General features: G+C 36.7%; 1 protein-coding gene across 1 annotated transcript in view; it reads right to left on the bottom strand.

Moving 5' to 3' along the window:
• LOC139459280 (ornithine decarboxylase-like) overlaps nucleotides 1–2,444 on the bottom strand; it is a 31,472-nt gene extending 29,028 nt beyond the window's left edge. Inside the window, exon 1 of the mRNA XM_071240731.1 lies at nucleotides 2,342–2,444. Within this exon, the coding sequence (XP_071096832.1) occupies nucleotides 2,342–2,409 (68 nt within the window). The 5' untranslated portion in view covers nucleotides 2,410–2,444. The remainder of the gene's footprint in view (nucleotides 1–2,341) is intronic.
• Between the last annotated feature and the right edge of the window lie 10,524 nt (nucleotides 2,445–12,968).

Genomic DNA, 12,968 nt, shown 5'->3' with positions numbered 1-12,968 from the left:
ATGAACATGTACTGGTTATCAATGGTGTTATTAACGGTTGGTACATGTACTTGTACCTCAACCCAAAGATCTTGAAAGATAATTCATGTGGTGATTATCTTCTTGCATTGTATGCATTGTATGCATTCCTAGATCCTATCAGTTGATGATTTAATCATGTGGTTTTGGCAAATATGAATGTGTTTTGAAACTATTGGCCCATTCATAGATTGCAATCCTATGATTATGTAAATTACTTTCATGTGTTCATTGTTGGTGCACTTAAAATCTGTTGGCACATGCTTAAGATAGATTCTTATATCTGGAAACTTTAAAAAAAATTTAAAAACACCAAAAAACAACTATATATACATATACTTGTATGTGTATGTGTATATGTATGTATATGTATGTGTATGTATGTATGTGTATGTATGTATATGTATATGTATATATATGTAAGTATGTATATGTGTATATGTATATATGTATATGTGTGTATGTATATGTGTGTATGTATGTATATGTGTGTGTATGTGTGTATGTATATGTGTGTATGTTTATGTATATGTGTGAGTGTATGTGTGTGTGTATGTATGTGTATTTATATGTATGTATATTATGTGAAGTTTGCAATGTGGGTATGGATTGTTTTTCACATGCACAATATGTACCTCTGACTGAAAAGGTGTATTTTATTTAAACTTTTGATTTCAAATATGTACAGTCTTAGTACACAAGTATGTGATCACAACAAACATGTCTATAACATATATTCCATTCTACTTTTGACATATATAACGTACACTCAGGTATAAGATTCAAATTGGATATGCACTAATTAACTTATGTTTAAATTGATCAAAGTTGGAATATGAATACACTCTTCATGTCCTGATCCACTTCTGATCAAAACATAAAGGATTATACTTTAAGTATTAACTTACACAAACTGATCAAGTCGCAGCTAATCACATACTGAATAACACAAATAGTAAATACTCTATAGTCATAGCTTAGAATTACCATCTCAATCCAGGAAGTTTTAGAATTCAATGTCTAAACAATATTATGATTGTTGACATATTCATAACCCCGGCTGACCACTCATTCTGATTCTGATTACAGCGCCATATATTTCCCTCAACCAAACAATATTTAAAACATCTATTGCATAACTCTCTTAAAATTGTATTCAACAAATACTTTTTGTGTTTTCTTTCTTTATTGTAATGGGTATCCAACGGTATGAAAACAGCCGACAGACTCGCATTGAGGTCGCTTGCGTAAAGCGTGCAGCAGCTTATGTTATGTTAGTTAATTGAGTCTCCTGTATTACCCCAGTGTGCTGCGCTTACGGCATAGAAATTATTGGCCACCTATTCTCTTATGTCTGTTAATTTGAAGAAAACACATGTTGTCCATTTCCGGTCAAGAGGTTCCAGTATATCAGGTGTTACTTTCACTATCGGTGAAAATGAAGTGTGTTATACTCATGTATATAAATATCTTGGTGTTTGGTTTCATGAACACCTAGATCTTAATTTCACAGCCAAGGAAATAGCCAAGATAGCTCATCGTGCCCTAGGTGTGATTGTGTGTAAATTCAAAGCCAGTGGAGGAATGGCTTACGATGTGTTTAATAAGTTATATGAAAACCTTGTGCAACCGATTCTCTCATACGGATCTGCTGTGTGGGGCACACGTCAGTTCAGTTGTATCAATGCTGTACAAAACCGAGCATGTAGATTCTTTCTCGGAGTGGGCTGTAAGTCACCAAACTTGTCAGTTCGAGGGGATATTCGCCTTATACCAAGCAAAAGTTAGAAATTTTACAACTATGGTATCGTCTACAAAACTGTGACAACATTCGGGTGAGTAGTAAAGTCCATCTATGGTCACGTAATTATCGTAAATCATGGACTAATAAGGTTTTTACACTTATCAAGTCGTGGCAACTTCCTATTTTGGATATATTTAATTTAACACCTCCTGACATGGACTACATAAAGACTTGGCTTATATCAAATGATTACCATGACTGGCTACGTCAGCTGTGGAACGATCGAGGGCTTATAAACGGTAACAAACTTAGAACATATAGACTCTTTAAGGGCTTGCTTAACACTGAACCATATGCTCAACTTATAATGGACCGATCTTATCGAAGTACACTCGCAAAAATACGTACAGGAACTTTATCTCTTGAAATAGAGACCGGGAGATTTTCACGACCGACTGTCCCATTGGAAGAAAGGATATGTAAAATGTGTGACTCTAAAGCAATCGAAGATGAAATCCACTTTCTAACTGAATGTAACTTTTATTCTGATTTAAGATATGATTTATGGAATTATATTACCTCCATGGAGCCCTCCTTCCCGACCTGTTCTCTACTTCAACAGACCTGCTATTTAATGAATACTCCATGAATAAGTAAATCCCTAGCCACCCTTGTCTACAGAATGTACAGGCGCCGTAAACTTTATATAAACTGTTAGATTTTATTTTAATTACTTTTTATCCCATCCATAATGTTATGCATTGTCTAATATATGCACGTAGGTGTGTAGGCGAGTGTGTTTATGTACGTTAGTATACAGTGCCTCTCATTTATATTATCTGTTGTATTTAATGTATGTTCATATTGTATTCAGTACGACTCTTGTATGGTTGTATGTGTGTATGTATATATGGATTGATGTGTTTATGGATGGATATAGGCATGGTTGTATGTGTGTATGTATATATGGACTGATGTTTGAATGGATGGATATAGGTATGGTTGTATGTGTGTATGTATATATGGATCGATATGTGTATGGATGGATATAGGTATGGATGTATGGTTGTATGTGTGTTAGTATATTTGGATTGAGGTGTGTTTGAATGGATATATATATGTATGGATGTATGGTTGTATGTGTGTTAGTATATTTGGATTGAGGTGTGTTTGAATGGATATATATATGTATGGATGTATGGTTGTATGTGTGTTAGTATATTTGGATTGAGGTGTGTTTGAACGGACATAGGTATGGATGGGCCTGTGTATGTATAATACGGATTGATTTATGTTTGATGGATATAGGTATGTATGTAGGTTGGTATGTTAGTATGTATGCTGGTTATACATGTAGGTTAGTATACACGATTGATGAATTAAGTTGTGTGTATATGGACACATGTGTGTATAGATGTATGACATGTATGAGATTGCCGTGAGTGTTTTGTATGAGAATGCTACGAGTGTTCTGTATGAGATTGTTGTGAGTGTTCTGTATGAGATTGCTGTGAGTGTTTTGTATGAGACTGCTGTGAATGTTCTGCATGAGATTGCTGTGTTTTGTATGAGATTGCTGTGAACGTTCTGTATGCTTACCTGTTTGCATGCTTTGAGCGGGATTTTAATGCGGATGTGGGCGTGGGTGTATGGGTGCAGGTGCGGGTGTGGGTGTGGGTGTGGGTGTAGTAATATACAAAGTTACAACTAATTTTTCTTTTTTCTTTTTTATATTTTAAATGTACCATTATGTAATTAGTGTCTCGTAGGCCAACTGGCTGGGTACTGTTTTTTAATGATGTTTATATGTCAATATATTTTGTACTGCAGCATGTGACACGCTAATAAAACAATTTCTTCTTCTTCTTCTTCTTCTCTTAAACTGTACATGTACTGGTACCTCAACCCAATGACCTTGTAAAATAAACCATGCGGTGTATGACATTCTACTGCATATTTATGGACACATGCATTGTATGCAGTCCTACTTTAAATGTTAACTTATGTAAATTGAATCAAGTCACAGCTAATCACATATTAAATAACTACAAATAGTAAATACTCTATAATCATGGTTTAAAATTACCATCACAATCCAGTAAGGTTTACGAATTCAATGTCGAAACACTGATGTGATCCACTTTGCTTGTATATGATATGATTGCTGACTTATTAAAACCCCGGCTGACCACTCATTCTGATACAGCGCTATATATTTCCCTCAACCAAACATTATTTAATACATCTATTGTATAACTGTCTTAAAATTGTATTCAACAAATACTTTTTATGTTTTCTTTCTTTATTGTAACAGGTATCCAACGGAATTAAAACCACTTGCGTGAAGCGTGCAGCCAACTTATGTTATGTAACTTAATCGTGTCTCTCGCCCTATCCCAGTATACAGCATACAACTATAATTACTGTATAACATTGGCCATCATTCGCCTTGAGTATGACACTTGATTATGTCCAACAGCTGTAATTCTCTGTTGTATTGATGTGAAACCCTAATATTAAGATATGCATTATCCCTGATTGTTTTTATCGGATATTTTGTTTCTCGAACCGAGAAAACTATGTTTGTGTTGTTCATTCACTTTTTCATCTCTGTTTTTGATAAATGTTTCGCACTTGTTTATTGTCCAAGAAAAGAAAACCCAAATAGTGCTTATTTATGTATCTTGTACCGAGCCACATCTGTAGCTTGTGTGTGTCTGTGTGTTTTTCCATTTCTTTTGAGACCCACTGTGCCTTTGGTTATCATACTAACATTCAATGTCGGTTGACATATCACAATATAGACAAGCAGTGGGTACATTTGCAGTTACACTTCATGTTAAATACTCATATAAGTTTCTGATTTTTTTACACATTTTTAAATTTCGATGTTTGTATAATCTGCGACTATCAATATTCTTAATTTTTCTACTCCTCTGCTGTGGAGATGTTCACCCTCATCCTGGACCTAAGTACTTAAAAGACTTAAATATTATACACCTAAATGTTCGTAGTCTCAGGGATAAATTGAGTTTGGGCCATACGATGTAATATGTTTGACTGAAACATGGTTAAGTGAAGATATTCGAAACAATGAAATACAAATTCCCGGTTTCAATCTCCATTTAGAAAAGACAGAACAAAACGTGGTGGTGGGGTTGCCGCTTATGTTAAACATAATCTAAACGCTAAAATAATGAGAAATTTAGAACTTGCCGAGCTTGAGGCGATATGGATACAGGTTAAATGTAAAACTCGAAATTACTTAATTATTACATTTTATCGTGCCGATAAATGTGCCAATTATTGGAATTTAATTGATCAATCAATAGGCAATGCTGTTGATCTTGATATGTTTACTATTGTTACTAGCGACTTCAATCTAGATATTCTATGCGAAACCACTAAAAAGATTGAACATTTACAATCTATGTATGGTTTAAATCTCACAAGAATAACCTCTAATTCTAAATCTTTGATCGATTTAATATTCGTATCCTGTGAAAATAATGTGAGGCCTTCTGGTGTACTTGATCCAATCTGTAGCAATCACTGCCCTATCTTTGATCACATAAAAGAAACTATACCCAGAAACTACGCGTTTAAGAGAAAAATATATAACTATCCCTTGGAAGATGCAGATGGTATAAATCAAGGTATTAATGAGATCGACCTGGATAGCCTATTCTCATCTGATAATATTAACATTATCACTGAAGATCTGACTTGTAAACTTAAAGACATATTTGATAAATACATTCCAACTAAGACTGTCACAATACCAACAAAGGATCCTCTATGGATAAATAACGAGATACGCTCTCTTATTAGGAAACGTAATCGTATTCACAAAATTGCTAAAAACAGAAATCGACCGTCAGATTGGGTAAAATTTAGGCTTTGCAGGAATAAAGTAATATCATCAGTCAGAATAGCCAAAAGAGCTCATGAATTAAAAATAGATAACATCATAAATACTTCATATGGTACTTCGTCGTTTCCGTCATTAGTATCAAATAATGTTTTATATGATGATATTGAAGATATTACAAATGTCCTAAATTAATTTTTCACTGATCAAGCAAGAGTAAGAAAGCCCGATTCTGACCTTCCATATACAATCGACGATCCATTGCTATCTGTGAATTTAAATCAAGAAGAAGTTCGAGATATTCTTCTTTCTGTAGATACAACTAAGGCAACAGGGCCAGATGGTATAGGTAACAAGTTACTTAAATTAACAGCGACTCGTCCAGCTCCGATCCTGACAAAATTATTTAACTTGTCGCTCAAAAACAAAACCTTCCCGTTAGTTTGGAAACAAGCATCAGTAACACCAATTCACATAAAAGCGATGTACATGAATGCTCAAACTGTAGACCTGTAGCTCTAACATGTTGCTTAGCCCAAATTCTTGAAAAGTGTATATTCAAATATGTGTTTAACTTTTTCAGAGAAAACGAATTGTTGACAAATTTACAGTCGGGTTTCGTGCCTAGTGTATCCACATCTTATCAACTCACTTACCTATATAATTTTATTGCTAGGGCATTAGACGAAGGTAAAGAAATCAGAGCTGTTTTTTGCGATTTCAGCAAAGCCTTTGATAGAGTATGGTACAAAGGAATTATTTATAAACTCAATGCTTACGGTATCCAAGGTGATCTTTTGAAATGGTTTGAAAGCTACTTAGAACATAGAGTCCAAAAGGTAGACATTAATGGTTATACCTCAGAATCAAAATTTGTACAAGCTGGGGTCCCCAAAGGGTCAGTCCTTGGACCACTGCTTTTTATTGTTTATATAAACGACATTGTCGAAGGTATCGAGAGTAATATACGCCTGTTCGCAGACGATACATCTATATATGTCATCATTGATGATCAAATCTCTGCAGAAAATTGTATCAACAATGATTTGGCAAAAATCTCAAACTGGGCCCAAAAATCGCAAGTAGGTTTCAACCCCGATAACACCAAAACTATAACATTCAGTCGCAAAGTCAATTCTGGTTTTAGACCAAACTTATACATGGAGACTACTGTTATTGAAGAAGTACAAAGTCATAAACATTTAGGAATTACACTTCAATCTGATTGTTATGGAAAAAACACATTAACGAAATTATTAGAAAAATCAGTCCAATGATCAACTGCCTAAGGAGCTTTAAATATAGTCTAACAAGACATACGCTTGAAACTATGTACACATCTTTTATCCTACCAAACTTCGACTACTGCTGTCATATTTGGGACTACTTACAATCGAACAATCATTGTTACTCGAAAATTTACATTTGGACGCATTGAGAGCTATTTGTGGGGCGGTTCGGGGTACCAGTCATGTTAAAATTTATAACGAAACAAACTTTCAGTCCTTAAAAGAACGACGACACCGCTTCAAACTGATTACATTTTACAAAATGAAAAACAGTATTTCACCTGTATATCTCAAGGATCTCATTCCAAGTCCAGTCTCTGATAATAGCAATTATAACCTTAGAAATAGATCTAACATACAAACGATCAAATGTAGAACCCAGACCTATGCTAAATCATTTCTTCCGGATACGATTAACCTGTGAAACGCTCTACCCAATGAAGTTACTAATTCTTGCTCATTAAAAGAATTCAAATCCTTAATTAATCATTCTGATACAATTGTTAATAATTTTGACCTAAAATACGGTCATAGATTAAGCCAAATTGTCCAGCCTTAGGCTCGGCTGCAGTGACCTTAACGCTGATAAGTTTAAACGACATGTATCAGACATATCAGACTGCACTTCTGGGTATCACTTTGAAGACGCAATTCATTTGTTCTATACCTGTCAAAAATACCATAATATCAGAAACACTATGCATTTCTACACACATGGGTATGATCTAAAAACGATATTACATGGCAGTAGTTCAGTCAGCAGTTCTACAAACATGACTTTTCTTAAATCAGTTCACGATTTCATTGTCAAAAGCAAAAGATTCGCGTAGCTTAATTTTACGCATGAAGTAATGGAAAACTGCTATATCTTATTTCACAGACACCACTTGTATTGGCTTCATATAATTCATTTGGGCATTTAGTATGTTTATGTTTAGCACTATCTTACATATAATCTGATATATAACCAGCTGTTGTCAAGTTATTACCTGGAGAGGTATTAACATAAGCAAGTTTGGCTTGTTTACCAATCCAGATTTCTTTTGAAATAAAATTAAGTTTAAACCATATACATATATATATAGAGAGAGATGTACATACTGTGTGTATCAAAATGTTTTTATATTCATGTACCAATGGACGAGTGTCTGCACATCTTCACATATTACCAAGGCTGACTGCTTGTGCACGTCTGATTGACAACATTGAATTATTTCACTGACGAGAAAGGGTTCGTTATTAGAATATGTTTGTCTGTAATTACATTGCAAGTTAGAAATTGGACACTCTTCCGCTTTTATGTTAAGGCTATGGTGCACAATCCAAGCGAGTAGCAGAATGAAAACACTTGTTACCTTTACATGAATGGATATCAATACTCCCCAGTTATAATTCCTTTGTCTTCATGGGACATGGATTGTTGAATTTCCATGATAGTGTCACTAGACAATTGACAATCTACCGATAAATGCATACCTAATGCTGTTCCAGGTGTGCATTTGTATTGTGTTTGCTGCCATGTTGTTATTTATCAGACATATTACATGTTTCAAAGCACTCTAATCGTCCCTTTGTTTACAGACAAGGGAAGTAGTAATCTACTATGCGCTCAGGTACACATAATTATTCGCAGTTGTTACGTATAACTGGATTGGTTGCATGTAGTACATATATGTCACACACTTCGTCGACAAACCTAGGTACACATGGTCTCCCTACATGCATGCTGCAGGTGCTGATGACACTTCTACACATAGGGGAGAAGGCGGCCCAGTCGACTCAGGCGCCGCAATTTGCTGTGCAGAGATGTGTTTAATATGAGGAGTTACGTAGGCATGCTAGATCCTGGGTTCGAATCCTAGTTTCAGCACCATACCTGAGCGCATGACTTTCACCAAAGTAGTTAACATCTACGAAATGCATGACTTCAAATTATAAAATATCTGGTTTGGAGGCTGTAGCTGATACAATATCTAATCTCAATACAAAACACCACCACCCCACCCCACCCACTGGAATATCAAGTGATCGATCCCAAATCGCATTTACTTAATTATACTGAAATATATATAAACTTAAATGTTTTTTATAAGATAGACACAATTTTATGGATAACAACTTCTTTAATACCATGAAAGGGGACGTTTCCTTATACCGTGGTCAAGCAAGGATCTATACCGAAACGTCGCTTTTCACAGTATTAAAGAAGTTATTATCCTTAAAATTGTGTCTAGCTTGTCATCCGTCAACTTCTAAGTAATGCCTATCAAACAATTTAATGTTTGTATAGGTGAAAAGTTACTTATGACTGTATTATTCAGTTGATTAAAAATAAAATGGCCAATTTGTATTTGGCTGATAACTATTGAAACAACCTTTTCCTTCAACCACAATATATTATTTATAAATATCCATCATTTCTTTTGATTGTTGGTTTGTTTGTTGTTTAACGCCGCAGTCAGCAATATTCCAGCTATATGAGGCGGTCTGTAAATAATCGAGTCTGGTCCAGACAATCCAGTGATTCACATCACAAACATCGATCCACGCAATTTTGGATCGAGGGCATGCATCAACCAAGTCAGCGAGCCTGACCACGGGATCTCGTTTGTCGCCTCTTACGACAAGCATAGTCGCGTTTTACGGCAAGCATTGGTTGCTGAAGATCTAGTCTACAACGGATCTTCGCGGGTCCCATCATTTCTAAAACTACTCAGTGCACCACATGTATATTCAAACAAGAGTCATCAGAAGATGACAAATCAGTGATATTTAGAGATGTGGTCCTGACAGATACAACACTATGAACAAAGTCAAAGTTAACCTTGGCGCCGTGCAAAAAGGAAAGCAAACAAAACTTCTATAAAAATATCAAGACCAAAGGCATCAGTTGACAACCTGGTCTTTGTGTGTGCAACATTTCATGAAACAATGATTATTAGTTTTAGAGTATGGTCCGGACAAACACACGAATATGAAGTTGTTGCCATGGAAACGGAAAGAATAAAACTTCTAAAACATCCCTAAAAAGATGGTGTTTGTGTGTACAAAGTTTCATGAAAGAAGACATGTTAGAGATATGGTACAGACGGACGGACGGATATTATATACCGATGGGATACTAAAAGCATTCAGACCCTTTCCATATTCATAACGTATCTCTACCAAAAGCAGAGACGAATGTAGAATTCCGACTACATCATGATAATGTGTTTATGAATCATTATCAAATAGTTATGATACCAAGTGTTCGCCAAAAGGTGAGCGTATTCTGTTCCACCAGTGGGGGCGGTCGGGTAGCCTAGTGGTTAAAGCGTTCGCTCGTCACGCCGAAGACCCGGGTTCGATTCCCGACATGGGTACAATGTGTGAAGCTCATTTGTGGTGTCCCCCGCCGTGATATTGCTGGAATATTGCTAAAAGCGGCGTAAAACCATACTCACTCACTCACTGTTCCACCAGTGACACCCGTCACAAACACGCGCAAAGGCAAATCAATAGTTAACCTGAAAAACACACAGTTACATATCGTTAAGTCCAAATACATCACTTTTGTCAATGATGCGTCAAATTTGGAGAAGCATTCTACATGTCTACCACACAACATTTGTAGAGCATGCCCGATTGAACCTCATAGATTGTTAAATGTTTTTGGTTTGGTTTGTTGTTTAACGCCGCACTCAGCAATATTCCAGCTATATGACGGCGGTCTGTAAAATAATCGAATCTGGACCAGACAATCCAGTGATTGACATCATGAGCATCGATCCACGCATTTGGGATCGATGACATGCATCAACCAAGTCAGCGCGCCTGACTACCCGATCCCGTTAGTCGCCTTTTACGACAAGCATAGTCGCCTTTTACGGCAAGTGTGGGTTGCTGAAGACCTCTTCTACCCCGGAATCTTCACGCGTCTTGTGAAATGTAGACAAGGGCTGGAGCTGCAGGGATGACGCTCGACAACTAGGGAAAGTTGACTATTTTAAAGACGAAGTCATCTCTCTTGTCAGTCTTCTGGAGAGTGTTTTGTCACTATGAATCTTAGAAGGGCCTCCGTGGTAGAGCGGAAGGTCCGGGGTTCGATCCCCGGAAAGAGTCACACCAAAGTACGTTAAAAGATGGTACTTGTTACCTGGCATGGCCAGGCCTGGCATGACCTCCTTGACTTTTCCTTCACCAGGGATAAACATTCCTATTCATCACCTTCAAATAATGCCAGGATTCGTTTATTTTTTTGCTTTTAAAAGAAATAGAATTGTTTGACATTTGTTATTGAAATGTTTTGTAACAAAAAAATGTCGTTTTAACTGAGGTTGTTAGTGTGTGTGTGTCCTCGAGAAGGGGGGAGGGGTACTGTATAATTATTGTCCTCCTTTAAGTTCCTCAACATTTTAAGTAAATGCAGACCTACTTCATTTATTATCGTAGTATACTTACCAGCGCCAGCAGCTGAAGGGATGGTGTTGATCCTGCTGCTGATATGATGTAGGTTGCAGAAGTACTGTTAGTCTCCATGGTCCCAAGTATGGTGGCCATGATCTATAGCCCGTTTTTTTATTTTATTGTGATGTATAGTGCCTTTTTATATGCACACGTTATTGATATTTTTTCTGTGATAGTCTAATCATTTAACTGTCCTTGGTTAACAGGCTTTTATAAAGTCAAAACGTGTTTCTTATGTATAACTTTTCATTGTCACAATGGCTGAAATGTTATTTACAATTTTAACTCACTCAGTCACTTTTTAAAGGATCCCAATGTTATTAGAATTGTTAGCATATACAGATTAAGAATAAAAATGCAACAGGTTTGGGTGACAATTTGGGGAATCCGGGCGCAGTCAGGTTAGGCTTATCATCAGCTCAGGGCCCTTGTCCCCTCTACATGCAGCCCAGACAGCGAATGGGACTTCTCCCAGGAAGATCAGCCTTGTTGAACCCAAACCAGAACATTTCGGGACAAGTGAAGACTCCCCAACACTGCATCCCTCTGTATTAACCAGAAGGGCTATATTCCTGGCAGCAAACCCGGGTACTCCCCCATAGTCAGATGGGAGGTACCAAAACTAAGGCACAGAGAACAACTTGGTACTTGGGATGCAAGCATGGCATTTATATTTGCACATGCCATGTCATAAAAGACAATGTCATGCCTATTTCAAAGAATTATATAATTGTCATGTTAGCAGATATATATTTGCCGCGTCGTGAAGACAACAGAGGAACAATGGAATCACAGCGTGAACGCCTCCATTGACAATGGAATCATAGCGTGAACGCCTCCATTGACAATGGAATCATAGCGTGAACGCCTCCACTGACAATGGAATCATAGCGTGAACGCCTCCATTGACAATGGAATCATAGCATGAACGCCTCCATTGACAATGGTATCATAGCGTGAACGCCTTCATTAAAAGTGAGGTATTCAATTTGTAACAATGGAACAATGAACGTGTCACCTATGGAATGCAATTAGTGAACAATGGTATAATAGACACGTCGCCTGAGGCATTCAATACCATAACAATGGAACAATAGACGTTCTTAAGCGTGACGAACACTTGAACTTAACCTTGTACTTAATAACCTGACCTTGACCTCATTGAGCTCAGCCGATCAGAGTTATTACTACCATGACGTGCACATCACCATGTACTTAATAACCTGTTCTTGACCTGACCTTATGCGACCTGTTCGTCCACGTACGTAAACGGTATTTCATGAATATTGTACAGTGAAAACACTTTGTTCCCTCAACACATTTCAGTCACCAATGTCTTCTGTCACACTCAGTGAACACTAATTGAACCATCGTCAGAGCTATGTACTAGGTTACAGCCTTGTGAGAGTGAAATGTTATTTTGTTTAAAATATTTTCAATATAATGTCTCTTTTCATTATGTATATATAATTCATTTATGGTATAGAAATGTATCGTCACAGACTGCTGCTTTTCAAAGGCATGTAATCAATGTATGTCAGACTAGAAGTTTCTTGACTGGGCGTTACATGAACATGGTTTGAATCTCGCGCCTGACCAC

Source organism: Haliotis cracherodii, unplaced genomic scaffold (genome assembly GCF_022045235.1).
Source record: "Haliotis cracherodii isolate W230 unplaced genomic scaffold, xgHalCrac1.p SCAF_13, whole genome shotgun sequence".
Taxonomy (NCBI): domain Eukaryota; kingdom Metazoa; phylum Mollusca; class Gastropoda; order Lepetellida; family Haliotidae; genus Haliotis; species Haliotis cracherodii.
The sequence above is the reverse complement of the archived record's forward strand: the minus strand, read 5'-3'. Positions and strand labels throughout refer to the sequence as shown.